At 37.3% G+C, this 16,916-nt stretch overlaps 1 protein-coding gene across 2 annotated transcripts in view; it reads right to left on the bottom strand.

Annotated features, from left to right (window-relative positions):
* Window positions 1–16,916, bottom strand: part of LAMA2 (laminin subunit alpha 2) — a 793,905-nt gene that overhangs the window by 567,902 nt on the left and 209,087 nt on the right. For both annotated transcript variants that reach the window (XM_027848591.1, XM_027848592.1), the window contains exons 2-3: window positions 7,914–8,084; window positions 62–174 (exon numbers count right to left, since the gene is read on the bottom strand). In XM_027848591.1, the coding sequence (XP_027704392.1) occupies window positions 62–174; window positions 7,914–8,084 (284 nt within the window). The remainder of the gene's footprint in view (window positions 1–61; window positions 175–7,913; window positions 8,085–16,916) is intronic.

The following is a 16,916-nucleotide window of genomic DNA, read 5'->3' as shown; positions in this document are numbered from 1 at the left end:
AAACAAATAGCAAAATCCAAGGTACAATTTCCAAAGAGTTGTGAGAATAAGACTACCATACCTGCTGCAAATCCAGTGTAATGGTCACATAATGGTATTCAATGCCATTCTTAATACTGGGGCTCTGCCACCAAGTGTTCTTGCCATCAATTGCATTCGTGATTGGGTGCCTCTCTATTATAGCAGCAGCATGTGAAGGGGAAAGAAAAGTCGGTTAGCATTAGGCTGCTTCTCCTTGAAAAAAAATTCAAAACATTTATGTTGAAGTGATTGTAATTTTAGTATCAAATTCAAAAAAGTATGTTAAAAGATTCATTTATTCATGCATTCATTGATTCGTTTCTTCCACAAATCTTTATTGAACCCCTCCTAATAATGATAGTAGCAGCTATCCGATTAAAATTGGTAAAGCACTTTACATATACTATCTCATTTGATCTTTGCAACAAGCTTTTCAAGTAGGTGATGTTTGGTAGTTTCAGTTATGTCAGACTCTTTGTGCCCCATTTGGAGTATTCTTGGCAAAGATATTGGAGTGGTTTGCCATTTCCTCCTCCAGCACATTTTACAGATGAGTAAACTGAGGCAAACAGGATTAAGTGACTTGCCCACGGTCACAGAGCTAGTAAATGTCTGAGCCCAGATTCGAATTCAGGAAGATGAGTCTGGCATTCAATCCACTCTACCACCTTGCTGCCCCACAGGTGATATCATCTCCATTTTACAGTTAAGGAAGCTGAAACTGAGAGAAGTTAAATGATTTGCCCATTTTCACACAACTAATAAGTGTCTAAGGTAGGATTCAAACCCAGATCTCCCTGATTCCAAGTCAAGCACTTGATCTATTATGCCATTATGTACCTCCTGTAGCTGTAATATAGTATAGGTACAGCACCATGCTAGGCACAATACAAGCTGATTATCTTTCAAACAATAAATGCATTTGGATAAGGCCACCCATTAGCTCAGGATAGGGAATGTAGGTCAGTAGCTCAATTATACCAAGGGTATAATTAACAGAGTTGTTCATTGATCACAAAAGAAGTGCCAAGACAATTCAGTCAGTGAGTGAACAAGTTAATTTATGGTGCTGAAGCTTCATGGGGGATGGTAGTTATTCATGTAGTCAATTGATGTGCATTGGTATACTGTGTGTAAATTATACTTTCTTGTAACCATGATATATGATGTAACATGCTGTAGTCTTGCTGTACTATTCCCTTTTGCTATGCATTATTATTAAATCTATGTAGTGATATTGCAGTACACTGCATGTTAGTATTATACATGCCTAGACTATATGAGACCTATGTGTTTGGTTACTGCATGTAGCTGGGTGGCTCAGTGAATAGAATGCTGGACCTGTAGTCAGGAAGACCGGAGTTCAAATCTGACCTCAGATACTTATTAGATGTGTGACTCTGGGCAAGTCATTTAACCTTTGTTTGCTTTAATCCCCTGGAGAAGGAATTGGACAGTATTTCTGCCGAGAAAACTCCATGGACAGTATGGTCCATGGAGTCATGAAGAACAGAACATGACTGGACAGCAACAATGATATGATGATACATGTTTTTCATTGCTTTGAACTCATTTTATGGTCTACTATATGCAATATTATCATCTAATGAAGGAATTTTTGACCTGGAGTACATGAAATCCCAAAGGGTCTACAGATAGTTTTCAGGATAGTAGGGGGAGATCTATGAACTTGGATGAGAAATAATTACATCTTCATCTTCATTAACCTCTAACTGAAACTTAGCATTTCCTTCAATTATTTTAAAACAGTATTTTGAGAAGAGGTCCATAGGTTTCCTTCCTGCTGACCCTAGGAATGTCCTCTCTCTAACACACACACACAAACACACACACCACACCACACACACACACACACACACACACACGTTTCCCTCTAGAAATTATAAACCTGGAATGTCTTCTGCAACTAGCTCCACCAAGGACAGTGAAACATGAGAGAAGAGGAAGAAATGAAAAACTATCCTGTTAATCATTATTTCACAAGTCCTACCCAATTCCTTACAAGTCCCAACTCTCCCAGCCTCCTCCTTCTTAATGGATCTGAGCTAGAGCAAGCCACTTAACCCCTAGGCCTCACTTTCCTCTTCTCTAAAAGGTTGAAATCAATCTCTAAACTCTAAATTGCATAATCCTCCTCCTCATTACCTTGTCCCTCATCTCCTCTTCTACTTTTATACCTAATTATTACAGCTTCAGCCTTTGTACTTGTACCTAATTCCCTCCAATTATCTATCATCCTCATCTCCTACTTTCCATTGTCAAACTTCACCCATTCAGAAACCTGACCCTAGATTCTCACCCTTAGTTTTTTTCTTCTCTTTTGCCTATCCTTCATCCTCTATTCCAAATCTCATTCCAGAGTTCCTGCCATGAATTCTCATTCTCTGACCCATTTCCTCTCCTCATCCTCCACTTCTTCAACTTAATCATGCTGAAACCCCTGCCTCCAAACCAAGGGATCCATCATTAGAAGCTTAGATCTAGAGGCCTTCCTATTTCCAATGTCTAACAGTTGGGAAGTAGAAAGGGGCAGGGGAGAAGAAAAACTACTCTTGCTACAAAGGCTACCTACAGTGCAGAATGAGATGTTGCTGACCTCCCAAGTTATAACTGCATATATTTTCTCTTAGGGCAGGTATGTGGTGCAATGGATAGAGTGGCTGGCCTGGAGTCAGAAAGATTCATCTTAATGAGGTCAGCCTTAGATACTTACTAGCTACATGACACAGGGCAAGTCACTTAATTCTGTTTGCCTCAGTTTCCTCATCTGTAAAATGAGATGGAGAAGGAAATGGCAAACTACTCCAGCATCTTTGCCAAGCAAACCCCAGATGGGGTCATGAAGAGTCAAACACAACTGAAACAATGGCACAACACAAAAATATTTTCTCTTTGAAACTATGTTGTAAGTTGAGGTTCCATTCTACAGCAGTATTAATGCTATCTATATCTATAGCTATATCTAATACAGTAGATTAATGCTCTCTCTCAGATATGCTATGTTTTCAATGGGCTTTGGGGGCCATCCTAGAGATTTAAGCAACATGGATAATGTGGATTCCATGTGAAAAGGCATTTCAAGCTCCAAAAAACCAATTTACAAATCAGCTTTTGAAATATAACACTCTAAATTGAATATTGCCTGTATTCCAGCAGCTACTTATTCTAAAAATTGACAATAAATTAAAAAGAGAATAAGCAACATAATTACATTTATTAATTACCATTTTAGTTACATGAGTATAGTATGAGCACATGATCTTAAAATAAGACAAGCAATCCAAAATTATGTCTCATTTCATCAAATTTTAACTGATATACCCACAGGGGAAAAAAATGCTTCTTTCTAAATATGTATAGGAGCTAAAGGTGAAATATTCTACAACATGAATCAAAATGATCCATCAAAATAGAATAGCATAAAAGAATCAGAGGGAATCTCTGATCAGAATCAAAGAACCACCTAAAGAAAATGTGTTATTGAAAAATAAGGCTTCATTTTATTTACAGTTTTCTTATTTTTAATTTTATTTTTTTCCATTTGCTATGGAATTGTACATACTGATGAAGACAGCCTGGCATAATGAATAAGAAGTTGCTTTTGGAGTCAGCATAAGCCGGTTCCAAATCTCCTCTCTGACTTACTAGCTGTATGTTACTGAGCAAGTCATTGAATATCTCTAAGCCTCAGGTAACTGAATCTTAAGGATTTGTTGTTGTTCCTATTGTTGTCTGTCTTTCATTCTTTTTTTTAAATTGTTACATTAGTCATGTTGTAAGGAAGAATTGGAACTAATAGGAGGAACCACCAGAAAGAGGAAACAAAACACAACAGAAGAAAAAAATAGCAAATAGTGTGCTTCAATCTGCCTTCAAACTCCATAGTTCTTTCTTCAGATGTGGGTAGCATTTTCCATCATGAGGCCTTTGGAGTGTCTTTCATTCTTTTTTTTTTTTTTTGGGTGAGGCAGTTGGGGTTAAGTGACTTGCCCAAGGTCACACAGCTAGTAAGTGTCAAGTGTCTGAATTCGGATTTGAACTTAGGTCCTCCTGACTCCAAGGCCAGAGCTTTATCCACTGCGCCTAACTGCCCTGACTGTCTTTCATTCTTGAAGAGGACCACAACATGTAAGTGAATTATATTTAAGTGAGAGAGGGCTGTGCAAAGTTACCAGCCTCACTCCCTCCTCCCAAGCCATCTGGGTCCAATGCCTAGATATAGATCAAAATGACTGGAGATGGCCTTAGGATTTAAGTACTAAGTCATAGACCATTTTTGGAAGGTGTTTCACGCACTGCCAAAATCACAGCTCCTTCATATGTATGGGTATTTTGAATTTCACTTAGGTCTCAATATATATAATATCAAATATTAAGATTTATGACTGTTGAACTACTGAAGGTACTTTGGATTTTCTGGAAAATGCTCCAAACCTTCAAAATTTCTCCCATTTCTCAATTGTTATTTTCCAGTCATCTCAGTTGTGTCTGACTCTTTCCAATGCCCTTTCAGGTTTTCTTGGCAAAGATACTGGAGTAGTTTGCCATTTCAATCTCCAGCTCATTTTACAGATGAGGAAATTGAGTCAAACAGGGTTAAATGACTTTGCCCAGGGTCACATGTCTGAGGCCAGATTTGAACTCAGGTCTTCCTGACTCCAGGCTTGGCATCTCTATCCACTGTACCACCTAGTTGCCCCTTTCTCAATTGTGAGGTTATCTAATTTAGCTTAGCAGTTTTATAGACTTTGTTTTGTATTCTGTCTTATAAAATTAACAGTCCACTAATGATGTGTCCCATCTCATTAATGAAAAGTAAAAGTGCTGAGTATATTTAATAATTAGAGCTGGCTCTAGTGGAAAGTGGGAGTGAAGAAAGGAGTCAAGTCTTTAAAACAGCAAATGCCAGAAGCCTATCTAAATATCAAATAAAATGTCCTCAGTGGCACAAGTGGGTATTAAAATCGGCACGTTTAAGAATTGGTACCATAAATGAGATATTGCTGGCATCAGTCTAGAAGGAAAATAAATATCAGAGCAAACATCATTCCCTAAGCATCTTCTGACATAAATAGTCCTGCATCATCTTTATAGCCAGTGGATTTTAATATGTGGTAGAAAAATAAATACACACCGCACATTGGTAAAGCAAATTCAGGACTCCTAGGTAATTGGGATGGAAGCTGTCTAATTGGAAATTTTGATTTCTGCCACCTTAGTTCAAATTGATGTGAGGATTAGTCACCAAAAGGAGAATTGGGAGATGAATCAACAATTAACCATAATCCTCATTACAGAAGTTTAATCAAAATTAATTTGAAAACATTGATTAATTGTTGGCATCTTTCCCTTATTTAAAGGAGCTGAAAAAAGTATAGCATGCTCAAGAGGGAGAGATTTGCAAGTTAATCCAAGGGCCAACCTCATTTTATGACTGGCTAAGGGGATGGTTGGTGAAGTGAACTTTTCAAAGTTAGCTTTTAATTTGGAGTCACAAAGCCAACACACTTTCAGGTCCAGAGCAGGCATTACAGGTCTACCTACTCTTAGAGGATCACTGAATCTTTGAACTTTTATTTCATGAGTAGAATGAACTTTATAATAAAATATTTTTATGGAATCTTTCTTTTGTTTTATTTGGGCAGGGCAGATTGAGAGGTTGATAGAGGAAGTTAAGTCCAGTAGTACCCAAAGAGGACTTTGAAATGGAATCTAGCTGCCCATTAAAAATGCATCACACAGAAAGAAATCCAAATTGAGGCAACCATAGTAAATGAATATACAGATAGATATAAAAAGCATACTTGCTATTTGGAAAAAGTGGTCCACAACTCTGATTCTCTTCAAGGGTTAGGAAATACAAAATAATAATGATGATGAAAATAGCATTTATATAGCAGTTTAAGGTTGGTAAAGCAATTTACATATGTAATCTCATCTGATCCTCATGCCAACTCTGTGACGTAGATAATATCAGTGTTAGCAGAGGCTGAGAGACTTGTCCAGGATCACACACTAATGTTAGGGGCAGAATCTGAACTCAGGTTTTCCTGACTGCAAGTCTTATACTTCTTTCACTGTACCACATGGCTGCCTAGTACAAATGAAGTATTTGCAAGCATTTTAAAATAGTGAATCTTTACATCAGAAAATCATGACTAAGAATGCTGATTCACTCTTTTAAATAGGCAATGTGGTACAGAGGAAAGAGGAATGGATATGGAGTCAGAGGACCTGGGATCAAAGCCTACCTCTGGTATTTACCTCCTGTAGGGCTTAGGGCTAGTCACTTATTCTCCCTTAGCCTCAGTTTCTTCCCTCAGCCCCCCCACCCCTCTCGACCTAGAGATGGATACCATTAGACACAAATATGTGTGTATATGTATATATGTAAAATCATTTTATATATACTTCTATTTATCAGTTCTTTCTCTTTAATCTGGTTCAGCACTCCAGACTTTTTCAGGACATGTAGGGTCTACAGGATCTGAGTTTGATGTCTCTGGACTAGATAACTCAACCTTTGCAACTCTCAGGATACCTGGCCTTGGAGGGATGAAGACCTAAGTTCAAATCCTGACTCAGACACTTACTGTCTGACCCTGGGCAATACACTTTGATGACTCTATGCCTCAGTTTTTCTATTGGTAAAAAGGGGTTAATAATACATTTTCTTGCATGATTATTTTAAGGCTCAAATGAGACAACAAAGGTACAATGCTTCACATATCTTAAAGCACTATATAAATGTTAGATATGACAATGATGGTAATCTTATGACAATGATGCTAGTTTCTGCATACAGAAAAGTAGAAATGAATCCTATGCTCTGGTTAAGTTCATCTCTCCACTGCCCTATCTCAGCCCTATATATACACTCCTCTTATTCCCAACTCCCTGACTCCTTCTATTTCTGACCATGCCTCTTCTTAATGGAATGCAGTTTCTTTCTCTTTCTTAGTGTCTACCCATTTTTTCCCAAATCCAGCTTAGTTCCACAGGGTCTTTCCTACCTCTTTCCTTTCTCATGGACCTCTCCCTTGCCTGAGCTCCTGAAGTTATTCTACAATGTCCTCTCAAATTAGTACTTGGCCAATAGTACCTTTTATTAACTACTCAACTATTTTTTTTCTTCTGTGTACTTACAGCATCACAGGACCATAAACTTGGAGCTAGATGGGAAGTTAGAAGCCTTCTAGTATAGCCACCTCATTTTCCAGAAGAGATAACAGGGGCAGGAACTTTCTTTAGTCATACACTTTTTCTTTTTCCTTGTACTGAAGCCTACAGAGCTAAGGCTTATAATAGATACCTGATAAATACCTGTTATCTTGAATTCTTGGCAATGAGCGTTAAGGAAACTCTTACCCTGGAGCTCTAACGTCTCTCATGTTAAGTCTCAGGACTTTTATAGGTCTGGGCCCAAAGGAGATTAGAAAGAAAATACTTGAGCAAAAGGTCAGTTTTAGGTATCCCTGAGGGCAGTTAAGTGGCACAGTGGATAGAGTGCCAGGCCTGGAGTCAGGAAGACTCATCTTCCCAAGTTCAAATCTGGCCTCAGACACTTACTAGCTGTGGGACCCTGGGCAAGTCACTTAACCTTGTTTGCCTCAATTTCCTCATCTTTCAAATGAACTAGAAAAGGAAATAGAAAACTACTCTAGTATCTTTGCCAAGAAAACCCCAAATGGGGTCACAAACAGTTGGATGTGACTGAAAACAACAACAACTAAGTATTCCAAATTATTCTATATTTTCAGGTCTTTATAATACCACCTTCCTGTTCCAACATCACTGTACAGAGCCCCCATCCGATGGTATATCACCCCACATACATATTTCAAAACAAATGCCAAAAACCAAACACGTACGGTATGCAAAGCTGCTGTTCTGATTGCAAGTCCGACACTGGGGGTTCCTCACAGGTTGCCCAGGGACGTGTTCTACCAACTTGCAGTACATTTCAGGGCCTCGTTCCCCACATGTAGCATTAGTGGTGATGAATGCATTTGTGGCCAGATTCAGCACAGCTGGAAATAAACCTACAGGGGATAAACAAATGAAGTGGTTAGGCAAGAAACAAGGCAACAGAATTTTGATTGTTGAACATTTTCACAAAAGAAACTGAATTTTCAAAAAGTACTAAGTTAAGTTTTAAATCAAAGTCAATGCTAATTAAATAAAACACAGCTTAGCTTAACATGCTTATCAAAAGCACAGCAGAAAAGTGTTTGCTGGTAATTCAAGTTATCTGAGAGTCAAAATCTCAGACCTTCTTGAGTATTAACCTTTACAGTTTAATTGGAGAGAATAAGTCATATCTAATGCACTTAAAAAATAGAACTGCTGCCTATGTGGTTTGCACAAGATTTTACATCTTCTGAGAGTTAATTTCATAATCCATTCCAATTCTTTTGCACCTAACATTGTAGGTGGTTATTGGAATCACATAGGAACATTTTTGGCACATGTATTCATATATGCATCTCTTGTTTGCAAGACTATGACTAAGTTTGCTTTGGTGGTCACATTCCTATACCTCACTTATCTGACATAATTGGGGCTGCAATAATTACTGCCTTCTTTACTAGATATAAGGGAATAGGGAACTAGGTAATTACAGGGGATGGGGGAGAGGGTCTTTCCTTCAGTGATAGAGAACCAAGTTATTCGTACACTAGCAATTGACCAGCAACAAAGCATTACGTTAGTACTCAACATTCTTCTCTCCTCACTCTCTGAACATCTGTTCGACATCCAGCCTTGAGGAACTTTCTCCCTTGGTGCTTTGTTGTTCTGATTGTTCACTTTCATTCCCAGGAGCATTACCTCAGAAAAACACCAGGCACCATGTTTCAATTTACTCCCCTCTCTCTGACCATTTTGTCTACAGCCTTGCCAACACCATATATCTTTAGTCTCCAAAGTCCTTGCAATGGAATCATGATAGAATCAACTTTGCCATTGTTCCTGGATGGGGTGTGTCACTCCACTCCTTTATGGCTGTACTCGTCATCCCAATAATTTTCTGAACTAAAATGCCTCTCCCTGACCATCACTGTCCTGTGTTCTGTCTTATTCATCAGAATATAAGATCCTTGAAAGCAGAGACAGCTTTTCTATTTGTATCCCCAGTGATTATCACATTACTTATTACATGATAAGGATGCAATAAATGCTTTTTATTCTTCTATTCTATCAATAATATATCATATGGACATACTGAGCGTCTCAGATAAATTTTCTGATCATTTTAATTTCAGTGGAAGATAAATCACGCTATGGAGACATCTACTATAGTGATATTACTGTTGAATTCACCTAGGGATTATAAAATTTTCTTATTATGAGAGAAAATTTATGCAGGGTATAAATCAGGTAAATGAGATAAAAGGGAACACACCATTAAACACTGACATTTGTGTCTATTCTGAGGGTTCATTAATTCTTTGGGGGCAAGTAGCTTGTTTTTATAGGATTAACTACAATATGTAGCTAATAAGTACCCAGCTATGAACGCAGAACTCAAATCTTTTGCATGAAATAGTTGCATAACTTGTGCTTGTTGAATAAATTAACTTTAAAAACACATCTGATGATGATGACCAGCATTCCAGACATTTCTTATAAAAGAATTATGGCATGATGACCTTGATAAAAATAGTCTCTGTTAAAAATAAAGGGAAAATGTTTAATTTTTAAAATCTAGGATCATGGTTTTCTAAAGCTAAGAGGATCTTAGAAGTCCAATTCCCCCATTTTACAGATAGGAAAACTAAGGCCCAGAAAGGTGAAATGACTTCCTTTCAGTCACATAGGTTGTAAGTGGCAGAGATATGATTCAAAGTCATTTTCCGCTAGTAGAACGTAAGCTTCTTAGAGGCTTGTTTTTTGTCCTTGTATCTTCAGCATCCAGAACAGTACTTGGAATTGTTTTTACTCCAAATCCACTGTTCCTTCTATAGGAATTAAATTCATTGATTTTTCTCTCAAAGTCACTAGAACCACATCAAGAAGTCCAGGGTCTAAGCTATGGTTATTTAACTTTACTCCCTCTATCCCCTCCACTAGATCGTAAGCACCTTAAGGGCAGGGATCATTCATGGTTGTGGAGTTTTAGGAACTCTCCTCTTTCCCCACAGTGCTTAGCAGAATTCTGCCCTGAAGTTTCCCTAAATATGTATTTACTGAATAGAATTACATAACTCATTTCATTCCACACTACCAGGAAGATAAGTAATGAAATCGAAATTCTGCAAAGTATTGACTGAAATTTAGTGGAATACCAACAGAGGAAGGGTGTAGGTGGAAAGAGATATGGAAGCCCTGTGTTTAAATCTCAGTTCTGCTATTTACTACCTATGTGACCTTGGGCAGGTTACTTGATATCTCTGGGCTTCAAATATATTCTATCTTTAAGCAGTATGAGCTTCACAAATAATGTTAGGGGTTCTTTTTCTACAGATACATTCTATAACATCATGCCTTTTCAATCTTGTGCAATCCTATTCATGTTTTCTCATAAATTCTTCATGGGTGATAAACCCAATGCTAGAGACTTTTCTCATGTTCTTTTAACATTTTTGTGATTGTTGTTACATAATTTTATGTTTGTTTTTGTTATTTAACTATTTATCCAAAATCTGCCCTATGCTCGAAACTATAGAAGTATCCTGCTAACCTCTGTTTTTCTGGCATGATGGGGAAAGGTAGGGTTGGTACTAAGTATAGGGTAGGTAAGTGACACTGTGAAAGTCCCCCTGACAAAAAAAATCTCCGAGATGCCTTTCAACAAGATTTGTTTTAATGAGCTCCTTCTTAAAATTACAAATATCCTACCAACTGATCATACCTTGATGTGAATTATTTTAATCAGACTGTATTCTAAGGCCAATCAATTGGATTTTGATTAGTGGAAAGGGTGGGTAAGAATAGAGAGATAATTTTGGAAGAATGACTATTTCAAGGAAGACCAGGCCTATATAAGATGACAAAGAAAGGAATTTTGGGGATTCAGGTTAGAGTATTAGGCATTTGGGGGGAGAAGAGAGGTTAATTTTAATAGATAGCACAGGAATGATTAAGAAAGGTGGTAGCAGAGGGTCAAAGAAAAAAAACAAAATTCACAGTTTTGCCTGGGACCTTAATGGTAGCAACTCTCCTACAGGCCAGTCAGTCTATTCCCCAGGCTTTAGCCTGCACAATGGTCAAGTACAGATCAAGAGCTTTGGATTTGAGACACATTTTGAAAGAAGTGGATTCCCATCTAGTTGACTGAAAGGAGGTAATTTAGTAAATATTAAATAATTTCCATGCTAATGAAGGAAAAATCTAGCCACTGAATGATTTTTTAGTGTCTCTACTTCTCTACTAGTGAGAAAAAAAGAAATAAATAGGAAAAAAATGCAATTAGGACTTATATAGTAGAGATGTTAAACATGCTATCTACCTATGGCCTACAATACTACCAAGCATAGCCCAAACAAGATTAAAATCAAATTAGGAAATATTTAACAAAATAGGTAAAAAATACAATAAAACATCTATAATATTAATAAGTGATTTTCTAAGTCAATAGTGTACTATCCTGTAGGGATCCTTACATACAGTTTAGTGGCCCTCATTTCTATTTGAGCTTGATACCACTGTTACATAGTATCCTAAAATTATCCTTAAATAATTCATATCAATCAATATTTTTATCAATAAGTAATTTATCTCCTAATTATCATCCCTCCTTCTTTAATCTTTAATGAGGTTTCTGGTCTTACTGTAACCACTATATAATAATGGCTGGCAATTATATAATGTTTTAGGTTTGACACAGTGTTTTACATATATAATTTCAGACTTTCCAATTTGGAGGTAGATAATATAGGTATTATCACCCCCATTTTAAAAATGACAAAACTGAGGTTTGGAGAACTTAAATGACTTGCCCAGAGTCATGTAGCTAATATATGTAAGAGGAAGAATTTGACTCTGCAGTCACCTCTCACAGATTTTAGCTGAGTTCATACAGTAATTGAACAACACAGATTTCTCCCATTGCTTCTTTCCTATGGCTCTTCTTTCAGTCATCCCTACAATTAGTCTACATAATATTTTATTCTCATGGAAGACTTCTCTGCTGACACTAAGTCAGTGATTTTATTACTCACATTAAAACCATGTAAAATATATTGGTCAGGCAAGGTCCCCAATTAGTTACTAAGTTGTACAATTTGTAGTCAGTCAATATCTGGAATTCTACTGAATTGGCAGCATGTCATATTATGGATCACAGCCCATTTTCATTATGTTTTAAAATCCATAAGCCAGTGCCTGTTATATTTCCATTCCAAAGCAGTAGGCAATATTTATTGCCATCTACAATCTAGGCTACTTGGTTAAGAGAGTGTGAACACTGAAAATACAAATGAAGCACAAGCAGCAGACCAGCCTTTCTATACATTATTGACTTACAGCCCTGTTATTCAATTGGAGGCCATGTAATGTTAATAACATAAAAGCCAGCAATCACTTAACCATAACATTCAGATTGACACTCTGCTTCCAGTACAGTATCTGAACTAAACAAATTTTAGTCTGATGCTGTTGTTGAAAAGAACAAAGCCTGGCAGAGGGACAAGGGGGAAAGAATTATAGTGCATGGTACACAAAAAGAAGGAAAATATTCCATTTTTAATGAAGGTGTGACTTGGGAAGAGACATCACCACAGAGAGTTTGGGGTCTACATTATGTGAACGCATCGTAATAAAAGTGAAAAAGCAATCATCCAGATGTGCCTTTAAGATAAATATCAGGATGTTTGACATAACAAAGACAGAACATCTGAATAACTAATTTATTTTTTCCCTTTTAATCTGGCTATTGGTAGTGAAGACAAAGATCACAGCATATACATATTTATTTTTCTGTGTTCTTTCTTGAATTACTCCAAACTGGTTTCAAAAATGAACACATTCTAAAATTCTCTGTTTATGGACATATGTGAGGGTTATATTGTCATTTGTGAATTTATTCACCCAATTAAAATATCAATTATGTATTTATATTTTTTCTATGTTCTTTCTTGAATTATTCCAAACCGGCTTAAAAATGAATACATTCTGAAAGTTTCTACTTATAGACATGTGTAAGAGTTATATTGACATTTGTGAATTCATTCATCCAATTAAAGTATATCAAGTTTTCTATGCCAAAAGCTAAACTGCAACAGTTTGACTCTTCGAAGATTATCAATACAAATTGAAGTAACATTATTATTTGATGTTTCATTAAAGAAACATTGTGATGGCTGATGAGTATCCGTGCTTCAGAGAGAAGCTATCTTGTCACATCTACTCCCCTGCTGGCTCAGCACAGAGCAAGAAGGAGCAGGGAGTCAGCAAAACATGTTAGAGTTCCTCTAAGAGGGTTGTTGTCCAGGGTGATTCTATTTTCTTGTGTAGTTTTCTATAAATGTTATCCTTTAAACACTAAGAGTGGGAGAGAAAAGAGCCTATCTCCCAGTGGCTGGAAGCACTTAGCACATTCTCTGGCAAATAGGAGACTTGACTTGAAACCAATTCTGCCTTTAAGGAGTTTGGTCCAGTGGCCTCTAGTCAATCACCACTAATTAAGAGATAGGAAGGTCTAGTGGATAGAATGTTTGTCTTGGAATCTTGAAGACCTGGGTTGATAAGAATATACATTTTGAGTTAAAAGAAATCTGATTAGTCATCCCATTCATTTTATCAATGTGGATGATAAGGCCCAGAAAAGTAAAGTGACTTATCCAAGGTCACACAGGTAATAAGGGACAGAAACAAAAGTTTGAACCCACCTTTTCTGACTCAAATCTAGTGTTTCTTCTACTCTACTATTGAGCTGTGTTACCATGGGCAAGTTTCTTAACCTCTGAGTTCCCTGAGACTATCAGTTACTTTGCTTCTATCAATGCAAGTCTAGACCCACAGTCTATGGCACATATGTCTATCGTCTTCCTGTGGCCACCACCATCCAATTAGTCATCTCAGTGACTCTCCCAAAAAAAGGTAATTAGATAATTATAGTCTGGTTATATTGATATTAGATTGAGGGGATACTTTCTAGTTCAATCTCTGTTTTATAGTTGAGGTACTGGGGCACAAAGTGGCAAAGAGACTTGATTTCATGATATCCAATTAGTTAGTTGGAGACTATAACCTAATTCTTTAATTCCATATGCACAACACTTCTCTACTGGGTTTGATCAAGAGAAAACGTATAAGGGGCAACTAGGTGCTGCAAGTGGATAGAGCTCTGGCTTTGGAGTTAGGAGGACCTGAGTTCAAATCTGGCCTTAGACCCTATGTGATTAGCTGTGTGACCCTGGGCAAGTCAATTAACTCTGACTGCCTCACCAAAAGCAAAAAAAAAAAAAAGAAAGAAAGAAAAAGAGAAAAAAAGTTGTAAAAGAAAATATGCACATCTATAATGCAAAGCTAAAATTCCAAAATGTTTGGATGCATTTAATTTAATTTGATCTTCAACATGCTTTTTTGAATTGAGCTCTATGACATTAAGTATCTTCTCAAGTTCATATATTTTGTTGGTGGCAGATGCAAGACAAACCAAGAATGAAAAAAAAGTATTTCAAAAGAAAATCAAAAAAGAGGAAATTTAACCTCTTCCAGGAGGTCAGGAGACAGAAAAAGGTAATGAAGAGAAAGAAGGCAAGTATGATCATTAAACTTTAAGAAAAATGTAATAGGTGTGAAATTCTTCTTATAGGTAATAGAGCAATATCCAATGACAAGGAATGGCCCATTGGTGCCACCAATAGGGAACCAATCCACCCTTGGGCAAGGGAAGCAGAAATGAATGGTGGTGAGTCATAAATACTTGCTGTGGGGAGCTGAGTTAAGTATCTGTATCCACGGCACATAGGTCTATTGTCTTCCTGCGGCCGCCACCATCCAATTAGTCATCTCAGTGATGACTTCTATATTCTAGATCCAATGTCCCTTTGACCTTCCATCATACTCCTCACAAAATCACCAAACCTGTGCCACATGGTGTTTTTTCACCTTTCACCTTTGACATGCTAAGTGCCAGTTGAGAAAGTCACTAAATCGTGATAACTAGAGTATATGTTCATGTTAACAAATTAATTTTCTCTGAGATCAGCTAGATGACATTGCTGTTTGCTGACTTCCTATCATAGCCTCCACAGCATAAATTCAACATGTTTTCCACACCCATTGAGGCCCAATGCCATTTTCATCTATACCACTTTTTACAGACATGTTTTCTTAAGAATTAGGTCACTGGGCATGAATTCTTTTACCTTCCTTTTTCTCCACCTCTGCATTTCTCTGTATTTTCACCCATCTTTCCATAGGATTATAACTCTAGAGCTGGAAGAGAATTCAGATGTCACCTTGTCCAATCACTTCATTTCATTCTTGAGGAAATTGTGGTCTGTTGCCCAAGGTCAGTCAGAAATTGTTAGAGTAATAGTTTTCACCAGTAAATGGGTACAAATAGAGGGTAGATGACAATTTGTGGTGTAGAAAGGATTCCTATCATGTGTTAGAGAGGTTAGATTTGTTATCCACCAATGTTAATATAGTACGATTTAGGGATCTGGTCTATTCCATTGCCCACAATCTCCATGTAGATGAATTTCTGATTGGTATCATCCACTCTAGCCACCCTACTGAGTTCTAATCCCACATTTTTAGTTGCCTGATAGGTTCACTTAAATGTCTTGACTATGTCTTAATCTCAACACTACTAAAGCAGAACTCCTTATCACCTCTCCAAACCAGTTTCTATTCTGGAATTTATTGTTTCTGTTAACAATATTCTCAAAATGCATGTACATATGCTAGGTATCGTCCTTGCCTCCCACATCCAAACATTCAACACATTTTCCCAATTTTTGCTCCATTATGTATGTCTCTTACTTTCCACTTCCACTTTCTTCTCTCTAAATCACACCCCTTCCCCCTCACGTCTAGACAATTGCAAAAGCCTCCTAACTGCTTCCCAAGTCCTTTCCTCTTACAGTTTCTCCTATACACAGGAGCCAGATAAATCTGTCCAGTACAGCTTTTATCACTTACAGGGTCAAAAACCTTCCATGATTCTCCATTGTCTACTGAATAAAGTCCAAACTCATTATGTTTGACAGATGAAGTCTTCCACATTAAGTCCAACCAACTAATTCAGCCTTATTTGTCACTCTTCCTATACATTGTATCTCAGACAAACTGGATTACTTTTAGAATTAGCCCTGGAAAGCTGGAGGTCCCAGATTTGGCCCATTGAAAAACAAGGTATTACTGTAAATTAATTGATTTTAGCCTAATTCTATCCTCTGGAGCAACACCGAATGAGTCCAATCTCTCTTAGGCTCGCAGACTATAATAGCCCCTAATTAATACTGTTACTAAGAATCATCAAAGGATACATGATACAAAATTGGAGCCAATTGGAGGCTCTACTTGCCTCTTATTGTGCCCCATAGAGAGGTTTATCTTAGGTCCCAATAACAAAAGCCCACACAAAGTGAGGGAGGGTCTGGCTAGATCAGAAAGTTAATGACATCTCTCCCTGTGACTGCTTTTGTTCTCCAAATCTGGATCAGCCCTAGTGTTACTTGGGTACTTATCAAAGCTGGGTCTGTGTGATTTGAGGCTGCATGTCCATTAATAATTTTGCTTTTAGTTTGTTTTTTTTCCCCCCCCCCCCAACCTTATTTTATTGCTACCACTCAGTTAAATTATTTTGGCCACCACTGATAGGGTGGGAAGTAGGGTTGAAGCCTAATCCTAGGTCTATGTACAGCAATGAAGACAGTTCGAGTGGCAACAGGGTCTGTACAAGACACAATATACCACTA

Source organism: Vombatus ursinus, unplaced genomic scaffold (assembly GCF_900497805.2).
Source record: "Vombatus ursinus unplaced genomic scaffold, bare-nosed wombat genome assembly UNPS02006779.1, whole genome shotgun sequence".
Taxonomy (NCBI): domain Eukaryota; kingdom Metazoa; phylum Chordata; class Mammalia; order Diprotodontia; family Vombatidae; genus Vombatus; species Vombatus ursinus.
The sequence above is the reverse complement of the archived record's forward strand: the minus strand, read 5'-3'. Positions and strand labels throughout refer to the sequence as shown.